Below are 12,062 nucleotides of genomic sequence, written 5' to 3'. Positions count from 1 at the left end.
TGGGGGGTGGGGGTGGGGATCTTCACTATTCAGTATTTAGATTTCCACTTATTCCCCCTGTGTTAAGTATGGAGCTCACCCCCGGCCTCAGCTGTGCCAGATAGCCCAAGTCCAGACCCTCTCTGGGTTATCTCTCCAGGATGCAAAGCTCCCATCGTCTGCTGGTGTAGAGGACAGGATCTGGGCGTCTAAGTGCTCCTTCAGAAGACTTTCAGCCACTCCTCAGAAATACATTTTACACTCGAATTCCTGAGCCTCCCTGGGATTCTGAGGCTCCATGCAGCCCGCATATTATTTGCAGCTCCATGCTTGGCCAACACACACAGATGGGCTTCTTCAGCCCTCCCTGGCTGCTCGGAGCCCCTGCTCACCCATCCTCTCCATAGCTGTGCCACTGGTGATGTTTCTTACCTGCTGCCATTGCCTCTCTGTCTCTCACTGTCTGTGTGTGTTTATGCTTTTTTCATACTTTGTTGATTTTTTTGTTGTTTGGCGGGCCTGGGCTGGATTCGAACCTGCCAGCTCAGGTGTATGTGGCTGGCGCCTTAGTTGCTTGAGCCACAGGCGCTGAGCCCTCTTAGTTGATTTTTTTGAGGGGTCGAAGAGAGGGAAGGGATTAGGAGATAAATGCACACACTTCACTGGAAGTCCAGAGTAAAAGCCCTCCCTGAAAATGCTTGGGTTTTGTTGTTCTAACATAACACAGAACTACTCTGTCAGACGAACGTTACCTGCTGGCCAATTTGGTCAGAATGTTCTCTGCTTCCCCACTCAGGAGCGAGCAGCACACACCCCCTCCTCCAGCTGCCTGGAGGCTCTCAGTGCCACTCACAGCCCCTCTGAGTCCTCCAGAGTCTCTAATGATGGAGGTTCCCAAGGGCACCCCTCCATTAAAAACTCACAGTCCTTTTTATCATCAGGAGATCACTACAATGGCATGAATCAGCCACGGCTGACTGTCCTACCCCACAAAAACTCATGTTTACCTATTCATTTGGTCTGAGAGATTAGAGGTTCAGCCTCTCAGGAGTAAACTTCCTGTTCTGAGTCCAGCCCTGTCATTGTCCTGGCCCTGTTCCTCTGGCTCCCAGGGTCTCCACACTGCCCCCTGGAGAGCCACACACACAAAAGAGGTAAAGGGCTCACGTGTCCTGGTGGGTAATGTCTTCAATTATTTTCATGAGGTAATGAGGTATAAACATAGACGCAAGAAAGGAAGTAATTAATGTTCACTAGTATTTACTTAAATGGGCATAAATTATATTTTATAGTTACATACAATTCTTTAGGATTTAAAATTACTTTCTAAGCAAACATTCTCCTGATTTTACAGAGGACAAAGTGAGGTTCGTAGAATTTACTGAAGTGAATTCAAATTAGACCAGTAATTTTTTTTTCATCTGAAGCCATTAAGAATGGATATTTACAGGGGAATTCAACTCTTTCTTTTAATCTTTCAATTCTAAGTACTTCCCTGTTCAGCTTCTTTCTAAATTTTCTAGCCTAAAGCAAAAGAGCTTGGAAATGTGACAGATTTAAGGTATAACATTTCTTTCTACCACCACATGAGCAATTAGCCCAATGTTTAGCTTAATCTTTTACTCTCACCAATCTCTTTTAAGGGGTCAGGTTAAAAGTTTCAAATATGAAGATCTGACAATTAAGCTTTCAAATTCCTCCTAGAAAAGTGCTACATACTTTACTGCTGAATATTGTTATGTGAATATCACCTTTGGAGTGCTCCCTTGGGAAGTTATGTACCAACACCAGCACCTAGTCCACACTTCAAATCCACTGTGGAACTCTTTTTCTGGAATGGCCATTAGAACTGTCATCATATTATCCTTGATATCCTGAATGCCACCAAAATGTCTTTCTTTCAATATTTCCTTTATCTTTAGGTAAAGAAAAAGTCACTAGGGTCCTGATGAGGTGAGTAAGGAGGGTGTTCCTATACAATTATTTGTTTGCTGGCTAAAAACTCCCTCACAGATAGTGCAGTGTGAGTGGGTGCATTGGTGTGATGCAAGAGTCATGAGTTATTAGTGAAAAGTTCAGGTAGTTGTCACATAGCCTTTTCAGACCTTCTGAAGAGTAAACTTGGTTAACTGTTTGTCCAGTTGGTACAAATTTATAATGACTAATCCCTCTGATGTCAAAAAAGATTAGCAACATTCATTGGACTCTTGATTTGGAGTGGCAGAAATTTTTTGGTCATGGAGAACTGGCTGACTTCCATTGTGTGCTTTGGCATTTTGTTTCAGGGTAATATTGGTACCTTCATGTTTTACTACAAATGATAACATGACCCAAAACATTGTCTTGTCTCTCCAAAGGTCTTGGAAAACCTTGGCTCTTTTTTGCTCCTGTGGTGCGCTTCTTCAGGACCATTTGTACAAACACCTCTCTCATGCCAAGATCTTCAGTTAAAATTTTCTAGCTGTTTCTCTATTGATGTTCACTTACTCTGCTATGCTTCTCACAGTCAGCCAATGATTTGGATGCACAATTTAACAAATTTTTGCAATGTTTTTGTCAGTTCTGCTTGTTACTGGCTGTCTTGACCTCTTTTCATCAGTGATACTTTCTCTCCCCTCAGAAAAATGCTTAGTCCATTTGTACACTGCTGTTTTCTTCATGGCATTATCTCCATAAACTTGAACTAAAATGTACCTGCTTTCACTTCCATTCTTGCCAAGTGTAATAAGAAATTTTATGTTTGTTCTTTGCTCTAATTCAAGGTCTGACATAACTTAAAATTATAAATGAAAATACACAACAACAATAATGAACACCACTCAGCAAGACACCACCACATGTTGACATGAACACAGCTGTGAGATACTGATATACTAAGGTTATGAAACCTTACTGAGTTGTTTGCACAGTGCTGCCAATGTAAGTACATGGTGGCAATTTGGCAAACTTAATCATCAGACCTCTTATCTTTTGAGTTACACAATATGAAGCATGTAGAAAATTACATAGACAAACTAACAGGAGAAAAACACTAGACATACCTGTTGAAATAACAAGTCACAACTGCCCCCGCTATAGTCATTTGCTGGCATGCCAAGATGAATTCGCTTGTCCAGATGAGGCCAATTAAATGGTACCACCACATACACCGAATGCCCCAAAGAGGCTTATATTCCACTTGGCCACCTTCAATAACCTGGGCAGCTCCTAAAGTTTAAAAGCATAAACATGCTTTATCGTCACTGTTTTCCTAAGCATGGAAGATGATTCAACAGGTCACAATTCTTTATGCTTGGCCTTTGGTATTACATGAAGCACAGTAAAGTGTGGTGCACCTATCATGATTTAAAATCTCCATAGCAAAAACTAAAAATTGAGGACACATATTTAACTTCTAAATAATATCAACAATGATAATTACAGTGATGATTATTGGTAGGCAATTCCCATGACACTTGACATATACTCAAGGGTTCATCCCTCTTTGCATATATGGAAACATGTTTGGAAGAGTTAAGTACATTTTTTTGAAGTTTCATTGCTCATGATTAGTGGAAGGAGAACATAAACCAGAACACATTGGACTCCACTACATCCCTTTGTGATGCAAACCAACCTTGTTACATTGATGAAACCACACAAAGCCATTAGAACCATGTAATAGAACCTTACTTCACCAAACACTTCAACTTTATAAAAAAGAAGGAGGCAAGGGTCTTTGTTTTCCCAAAGGGATCTGGTTCGGATTTCATTTCAAGGGGAACCTCTTCTAGCACATTGAAATGTCTACTGGGCCTCTGTGTTAACCTTTCTAGGTTCAGATCTGAGCTTTACCCCTTTGTGCATAGTCAGGGGCAAGTTATTTGGCCTCTAGGAGTTTTAGCAACATTGCTTAGAGTACCTTTTTCCTAGTAGTAGTTTGAGCATGGAATGAAGTTACCTGGAAAATACTTGGTACAACACCTAGCCCATAGAATTATTAGCCCATCAGTGGTATGGAGTGATGGGGAACTTCCCCTTCACTCTAGAAGGTTTGCTGAAAGATCAACCCACAATAATGTAGATTAACAAGAGAGATTTATTTACTGTGTGTACAGGGAGCTACACAGAGTGATTACCCAATATCCCGATGAGATCCAGAAAGTTATTTACTGTCATTTTAGAGGGGAAGGATAGATGAGGAATGTACATAACTCTGTTTAGGGGCAATAAATGATTATAAGGAAGTGTGAAGAGATATTTGGGAGAATGAATGAATGGTGGGGGAAACAGATTGACTTGTAAATAATTCTCTTTGGAAATAAAATTAATCTGAGGTGGCCAACACCTGTAATGTTACCTCTGGGAGGCCAAGGTGGGGGGGGATCCCTTGAGATCAGGAGTTGTTTTTTTTTGCAGTTTTTGGCCGGGGCTGGGTTTGAACCCACCACCTCTGGCATATGGGGCTGGCGCCCTATCCCTTTGAGCCACAGGCGCTGCCTGAGCTCAGGAGTTTGAGACTAGCCTAAGCAAAAGAAAGACATACTCTCTACTAAAAATAGAAAAATTAGTCTGACATTGTGGTGGGCACCTGAGTCCCAGCTACTCAGGAGGCTGAGACAGGAAAATTACTTGAACCATCAGTCTAAAGGTGCTGTGAGCTAGGCTGACACCAGAGTACCCTAGCCTGGGCAACAGAGTGAGACTCTGCCTCAAACAAACAGAAAACAAAAACAAAAACAAACTGAGGGGGAGACATTATATTTAAAATGCTTTGGGTCAGGTTTAGGTGTATTCTTGATCTTTTTTCCTGCAACATATTGAAATAACAGGGAGGAAAAGTTGATCGTTCTTGTTGATGGGTCTGTTTTTTATGAAGAAAGAGGGAAAGCCTTTTGATTTCTTTTTTTATTTTAATTTTTTTATTTCAGATTAACGTGAGGGTACAAACAACTAGATTATAATGAAGCCTGTTGATTTCTAAGCACCTTTAATTCAAAATACTCTTAATACCAAGGAGTCATGTTTTAGGGTGAAATTTCCCAAGCTCTTTCAGAAATAATGATTATTATTATTATTGAATGGCAAGAATACAGTACTGCATTCAACTGTAGCCAGCAAGGGAGCCCTCAAAATGTTCAGCCATCTGTGTGGTTAACCCCAGCTTTCCTTTCCCTCATCTAGAGAGGCCCTTGGGTTAGCCCTGCAGACTCCGGTAAATCCAAATCCCAGCTCTGTGGCTGCATTTGATTTCTAGATGTCTTCCCACCATGGATTTTAAATCAACTACTGTCGGTGAAGAAGATGAGAACTTTGGTCTTTAGTGCAAACTACAACTTGAACATTTAAAAACGTTTCGTATTTCCTGTCAGAGCTATAAATTGACTTTAGGTTCACAATTCACTTGTCTTTAGACATCACAACATGGTGCGTGAGAAGGAAAGTGGAGAGGATGGTTATGCTGCGGAGCAGAACTGATTCCACAGATTAAGGCCGGTCTCAATTCCTCACGCTCAGTGTCCCACTGAACAGGAGTCACACTGTAAGAAACAGTGGAACAGCTTGTCTTACGGAGAGAAGTTAATATTTTATCAAGCACTAGGCTCATTTTAGGTTGGAGGCAATCTCTGTTTCAGGTAAGGCATAGATTAAATGCCCAGGCTTTTCCAAAATAGGAGTGTTTCTGAAAACGTTCCCAGTTCCAAAGGAGGCGGCCCCCTCCCAAAGAGAACGCATGTTTCCTGTGATCAATGGACTCAGAGACCACTTTGGGGTAGCCAAGTGCTTGGGCCAGGGAACAAGCATACGGCCTTGGCCTCCCTGCCGGGGCAGGGCACATTTCGCACACCTGCCAGCTCACCGCAGGGGTGGGAATGGTCAGAGACGTCTCACTTAGACCTGATGAGCCCTTAGAGCCTTCGAGATTCCCCAAAGAAGCAGAACCCCTAAGTTATTTGTGGCTGATGACACTATCATTCTGAAGGTTCATATCAAAGCCATCTTCTATTTGTTTCTGAGGCTCAGGGCAGGATTTCTCACCCTCTCAACACACCAACTGACATTTTGTTGGGGTAGGGGATGGTCCCCAAAACTAGGGGATGTCAGCAGTACGCCTGGCTTCTCTTCCCTCCTCCAGCTGTGACAACCCAACGTGTCTCTGGACATGGCCAAATGCCACCTGGGGGGCAAACAGCCACTTGGGAGACTGCTTGAGAACTGCTGCTGAATGAGGACAAAAGCCTGGAAACAGAAGCAAAAGCCTCTGTGGGTCACAGAGCCTGTGGGCGGGGCGGATGCGCCACACGCACGCGAGTGCCCTCTGCTGGAAGACTGTGTCACTGCAAGCAAGATCCCCTCCCGACGCCACCGGTGGCCTGGATACTAGTGACTGCACACGACAGCTACCACCATGGCATCACTGGGAACTGGGCTATAGATAGATCCCAAGATACGATGGATCTTGGAGGATGCGGGGAGGAAAGGGCGCTGAATTGGGAGAAGACCTGGTTCCAGGCTCAGTTGTTACACATGTGGCAAGCAATTTGGGCCACAGCTCTCTCACGGTAAAGATGAATAGAGTGAAGAGGCAAACTTGGGACAGCGAGTACAGGCCCGGGCATTGAGTCACACAGGCTAAGAGTCACCTCTCTGCACTGTCCCCTAATGTCTGAACAAGTTCAGGCAAGTCGTGGGACCTTTTTAAAAATCTGTTTCAGCTGGGCACGGTGGTTCATGCCTGTAATCCTAGCACTCTGGGAAACAGAGGCGGGTGGTTGCTTGAGCTCATGAGTTCTAGACCAGCCTGAGCAAGAGCGAGACCCCCTCCCCTTAAAAAAAAAATAGCCACACGTTGTGGCGGATACCTGTAGTCCCAGCTACTTGGGAGGCTGAGACAAGAGAATCACTTAAGTCCAGGAGTTTGAGGTTGCTGTGAGCTGTGACACCCACAGGGGCCACAAATTTTTTAGACAATGTCTAAAAAAATATATAAATCTGTTTCCTCACCTGTAAGCAGAGGATAATAATACCTACTTCTGACACCCTTAGTGACAGGCTCATCATGTCTCCTGGCTCTAAACACCACACATGTAGCTGTTACGAGTAAGCATAGCAATGTGTAAGCTGGTCATACGGGGTCAGCTATAAATGATACAGGTGGCTATGATTACATTTCTGAAATTAACTTAGTCTCCCATCCACTGCGTGTTGGCATTATGCTGGACATTAGCTATTGGAAGAAAAACAAAAGAGGCAAAACAAAGAAAGAAAGAAGATACCATCTGAGTAGGTCTCAGGAACTCACATGTTCCCATGTTAGTCTATTTATTTTCCCTTCTTTGGGACAATTATTTTACAATTTCTTCCTAAATCTCTAAGAGTTTCTTTCTCATCCTCACTCTTAGCCAATGACCTTACTTTCTCCTTCTCTTAGAAAACTAATCAGAAAACCTCTGCTAGGTGCCTACACCCCACACCTACCTGCTATCAACCATGTCTGAAATCTGAGCCCCTTCCTTTAATATGATTAGTGGTCCATGATCCCAAGGACACCCCCTCTATTAGATCCCACCCTTCCTCACCTACTTGAAGGTATCTCTTCATCAAAATATTCCTCTCTAATGAATCTTTCCTAACCATCTCCCATTTTAAGAAAACTACTCTGGACTCTTACTCCTCCAGCTCCTCCCCTTTTCTCTGTTTCTTTTTACAGCCAAATTCCTTGAGATGGTCTGTACTGGCTCTTTCCAATTCTATTCCTCCCACTTTCTCTTAACCTACTCCCTAGGTGAGCCCTTCTTTGCTCCACCTTGGGTTGCTAAATTTAGTAGTGAATCCTTAGTTCTCACCTTATTTACCAGCAGCATTTGCTACACTGGACCATTCTTATGTCCAAGGAACCCTTTGCCTGGATTCCAGGGGCCACACTCCGCACTCCTCCCTGCCACTGGCCACTCCCTCTCAGTTTCTTTGCTTGTTCTTCCTTCTGTCCAGGGCATCTCAACATTGAAGTGCCTTAAACCATGGTCCTTAGATTCCTTCCCTTCTCTGTCTACACTCACTCTAATCTCAAGGTTTTAAACACTATTAATATGCTCCCAAATTCCCAAATGCAGACCTCTAGCTGGGACGTCCCCCCCACCCCCAACTTAAGACACACACAGCTAACTGCTTACTTCACATCTCCATCTGACTGTCTAAAAGACATCTCAATTAAAACCACTTAAAAGTAATTTCTGCTCTCGCCTAAAATGCTCCACTCAAACTCTTGCCCCATTTAGTTTATGACAAGCTCATCTTCTAGTTACTTGGGCCAAAACCCCTCAGGGTCACCTCCAGCTCCTCTCTCTTTCATATCCCCAGGAAATCCTGTTAGCTGTTTTCAGAACAGACACAGGATCCGATGCCATGCCATTTCCACCATTACAGCCCTGTACCAGGCCACCATAGCTTCTTCCCCGGATCACTGTTATTAAAATGTAAGTTAGTCAAGTTCTGATTCTGCTTAAAACCCTGTAAGGACTTCCCATCTCAGGCTGGCAGCCAAAGTTCTTATAAAGGCCAGCAGGGCTCCAAATCTGACCCCGTGCCCTCTCTGAATCCTGTTACCCCCAACCCTCCAATCTACCTGAGTGGGCTTCCTTGCTGTGCCCTGGAACCCTGGCCTCTGACAGGTCTCTCTCTCTGGGACAGCTCCCCTTCCTTTAGATAGTTTCATGGCTCTGCCCACCTTCAAATCTTTGCTCAAGCATCACCTTCTCAATGGGGTACCTCTCTATCACCAAATTTAAAATTGCACCCTTGCCCTCTATGAATTTCCTATTCCTCTTTTATGCTTTACTTTTCTCCATACCACTTACCAACTTTTTTTTTTTTAAGACAGAGTCTTACTATGTTGCCCTTGGGAGAGTGCTGTGGTGTCACAGCTCACAGTAACCTCAAAGTCTTGGGCTTAAGCGATTCTCTTGCCTCGGTCTCCAAAGCAGCTGGAACTACTGGCATCCACCACACCACAATGCCTGCTATTTTTTTTGTTGTTGTTGCAGTTGTCATTGTTATTTAGCAGGCCCAGGCTGGGTTCGAACCCGCCAGCCTCGGTGTATGTGGCTGGTGCCCTTCCCACTGACCTACGGGCACTGACCCACTTACCAACTTTTAAAGTACTATAAAATTCACCTACTTACTTTATTTAATGCCTGTCTCTCTCCACCTTCCACACTGGAAATAAAACTGTATCTCCAGCATCTTTAATAGGGTCTGACTCACAGTAAATACTCAATAAATGTCTGTTGAATGAATGAATGAACATATCTTCTTCAAGCAATATGTATATTCTATCAAAGAGATTTGGAGACAACTTTTTAGAGATCTCCCAAGAGAACATCAGAATAATCTGGAGGAAATCATTGTGCAGCTTGCTGTAAATCTGGATGTTATTAGCAAAGTTTAAATTGTTTCAAAAGACTAAGGTGGTATAATGATCATTGCAAATGGCAATTCCTTACGGAAGGCAGCCCAGCTGGTTGGGATAATTCTGTAAAGGAAACAGGCCCAACATGGAAGGGCTCTACTTTCTAGCACATTCTGTGTACTTGGCCTCTTCCAGCAGACTGGCACAAGGGTCCTGCCAGTCCCCCGGACCTCTGGCACTCTGGTATCTCCCTCTAGCTTCAACTTCTGCTCTGGCAGCATGAGGACTAGAGAAAAAGAGGAAATTCTCACTGACAGAGAGCCTACACCTCACTGAGTTCTCCACATGTGTACATTTAATACTCATGACACTGACGTAAGATTACTTGTCAAGGCAGCAGACCCTTACTAAACCCATTCACCTGGGGACACTGGGCTAAGGGACACAGAGAGAAAAGGACATCGAGTCCCCACCCTCTTGTTCCTACTCTTGTGGAATGACAACACATCTTGCTTTATTTATTTATTTTTTCTTGAGACAGAGTCTCACTATGTCGCCCTTGGTAGAGTGCCATAGCGTCACAGCTCACAGCAACCTCAAACTCTTGGGTTCCAGTGATTCTCTTGCCTCAGCCTCCCAAGCAGCTGGGACTACAGTCACCCGCCATAATGCCTGGCTACTTTTAGAGATGGGGCCTCCCTTTGCTAAGGCTAGTTTCGAACTCCTGAGCTCAGTCAATGCCCCCGCCTGAGCCTCCCAGAGTGCTGGGATTACAGGCACCGTGAGCCACCGTGAGCCACCGTGCTTGGCCATCTTGTACCGTGCCCGGCCATCTTGCTTTATTGTTCATCACAGCGTTTCTCACCAGTGGACAAATAACACACTCACTCCCTGCCTCTCTCCCCACCACTGGATGGAAGGACCTAGAGACTGGGCAGCCGTCTTGCTCACCGTAGCACACAGTAGGCACACAACGCTGTAAGGCATGCAACCGACATTTGTTGAAAGAAGCCAGGTGCGGTAGCTCACATCTGTAATCCCAGCACTCTCAGAGGCCAAGGCGGAAGGATTGCTTGAGCTGAGTAGTTTGAGACCAGCCTGAGCAAGAGAGAAACCCCGTCTCTTCTAAAAACAGAAAAATTAGCTGGGCATCATGCTAGGTGCCTGTAATCCCAGCTACCCAGGAGGCTGAGGCAGGAGGATCGCTTGAACTCATGAGGCTCCTGTGAGTTAGGCTAAGGCCATGGCACTCCAGCTTGGGTGACAGAAAGAGACTCTGTCTCAACATAAAATTTTTGTTAAAAGAATAAAGAACATAAACTATGTAAGGAAAAAGTGAAGAAGCCATATCTAAGTAGGGCAGAGAAATGTATAGGAGATTTTTAAGAAATATAATACTTGAAACCAGTCTTAAAGAATGACCAGTTTCAAAAGAAGTTTTGGGGTAGGAGTTGGGCAGGGGAGGGGGTTCTAGAGGAAGATGGTGGCAGAGGCAAGGTGTGAAGATGTCATGGAGACTACTTTCCCCTACACCTTCCTAAACAGACCAGGAGCTTCTGAAATGCAGGGGCCGTTTCAAATCTATCTTGTGCAACCTCCTTTCCCTCTGTTCCTGGGGCAGGGCTGGGCTGCTAGCGGACTTCTCTGAAATAACTTCAATTATTTTCTAGATCTCTGATAACTTAGAAAAAAAGAGACAGTTTTCTTTTAAACAGTGTTCTCAAATATGCTAAGCAGAGCAGAGAATAAACCACAGAGCTGACGGTAGTACTAGACGGTCCTTAATAAACACTAATTCCTAATACAGGAAACACATAGGAAGGTCTCGTCCCGTCTCAGCCTCCTAACATTCTTATGAGGCAGCCTCAGGTCACTTTTATGTTGCACACATGGCAAAGAGGGAAGCACAGAGGATTAGTGGACAAGGGAGGCCAGAGCGGCCAGGTTCTCAGGTCATCTGATGGGAAACCCATGAAACCCTCTGAGTGACCCTGCTGCTCCTTTCTCAGCCTGGCCCTGTGTCTATCCCAAGTGCCCCATGTACGCTGTGTACAGCTCTGCGACTACTCCAGGGAAGCCCTCGGCTCCTGCCAAATGGGCCTCTCCCCCTGTTCAGACTGGGGGCTTCCAGACCCCTCATGACCTTGGGTAGAGTGCTATGGCATCATCCCTCGTTAGTCCTCACATCCAAAGAAAAGAGAAGATCTGGATCATCCGGGTTCTTTCTAACGCATCAGTAGCACCTGCTGGATTCCTAATGTGACTACCGGTGCCACCTTATCCCACTGGATTTTGGCAGTCACTGTCCTGTTGCTGGTAGCAAATAAGTCCCAATGGACTAATATGCCAGCCACATACACCAGGGCTGGAGGGTTCAAACCCCGCCCCAGCCTGCTAAACAAACAAACAAATAGTTGAGCATTGTGGCAAGTGCCTGTAGTCCCAGCTACTTGGTAGTCCCAGCTACTTGGGAGGCTGAGGCAAGAGACTTGCTTGAGCCCAAGAGTTTGAGGTTGCTGGGCGGTGCCTGTGGCTCAAGGAGCAGGGCGCCGGTCCCACATGCCAGAGGTGGCAGGTTCAAACCTAGCCCCGGCCAAAAACCAAAAAAAAAAAGGTTAAAAAAAAAAAAAGAGTTTGAGGTTGCTGTGAGCTGTGATGCCACAGCACTCTACTGAGGGCAACATAGTGAGACTCT

The 12,062-nt window shown here is 44.8% G+C and overlaps 1 protein-coding gene across 8 annotated transcripts in view; it reads right to left on the bottom strand.

Moving 5' to 3' along the window:
* Window positions 1–12,062, bottom strand: part of SLC44A3 (solute carrier family 44 member 3) — an 82,987-nt gene that overhangs the window by 42,506 nt on the left and 28,419 nt on the right. For all 8 annotated transcript variants that reach the window (XM_053592897.1, XM_053592898.1, XM_053592899.1 and 5 more), the window contains exon 10: window positions 3,021–3,186. In XM_053592897.1, the coding sequence (XP_053448872.1) occupies window positions 3,021–3,186 (166 nt within the window). The remainder of the gene's footprint in view (window positions 1–3,020; window positions 3,187–12,062) is intronic.

This window comes from Nycticebus coucang, chromosome 5, assembly GCF_027406575.1.
Source record: "Nycticebus coucang isolate mNycCou1 chromosome 5, mNycCou1.pri, whole genome shotgun sequence".
NCBI classification, from domain to species: Eukaryota; Metazoa; Chordata; class Mammalia; order Primates; family Lorisidae; genus Nycticebus; species Nycticebus coucang.
The sequence above is the reverse complement of the archived record's forward strand: the minus strand, read 5'-3'. Positions and strand labels throughout refer to the sequence as shown.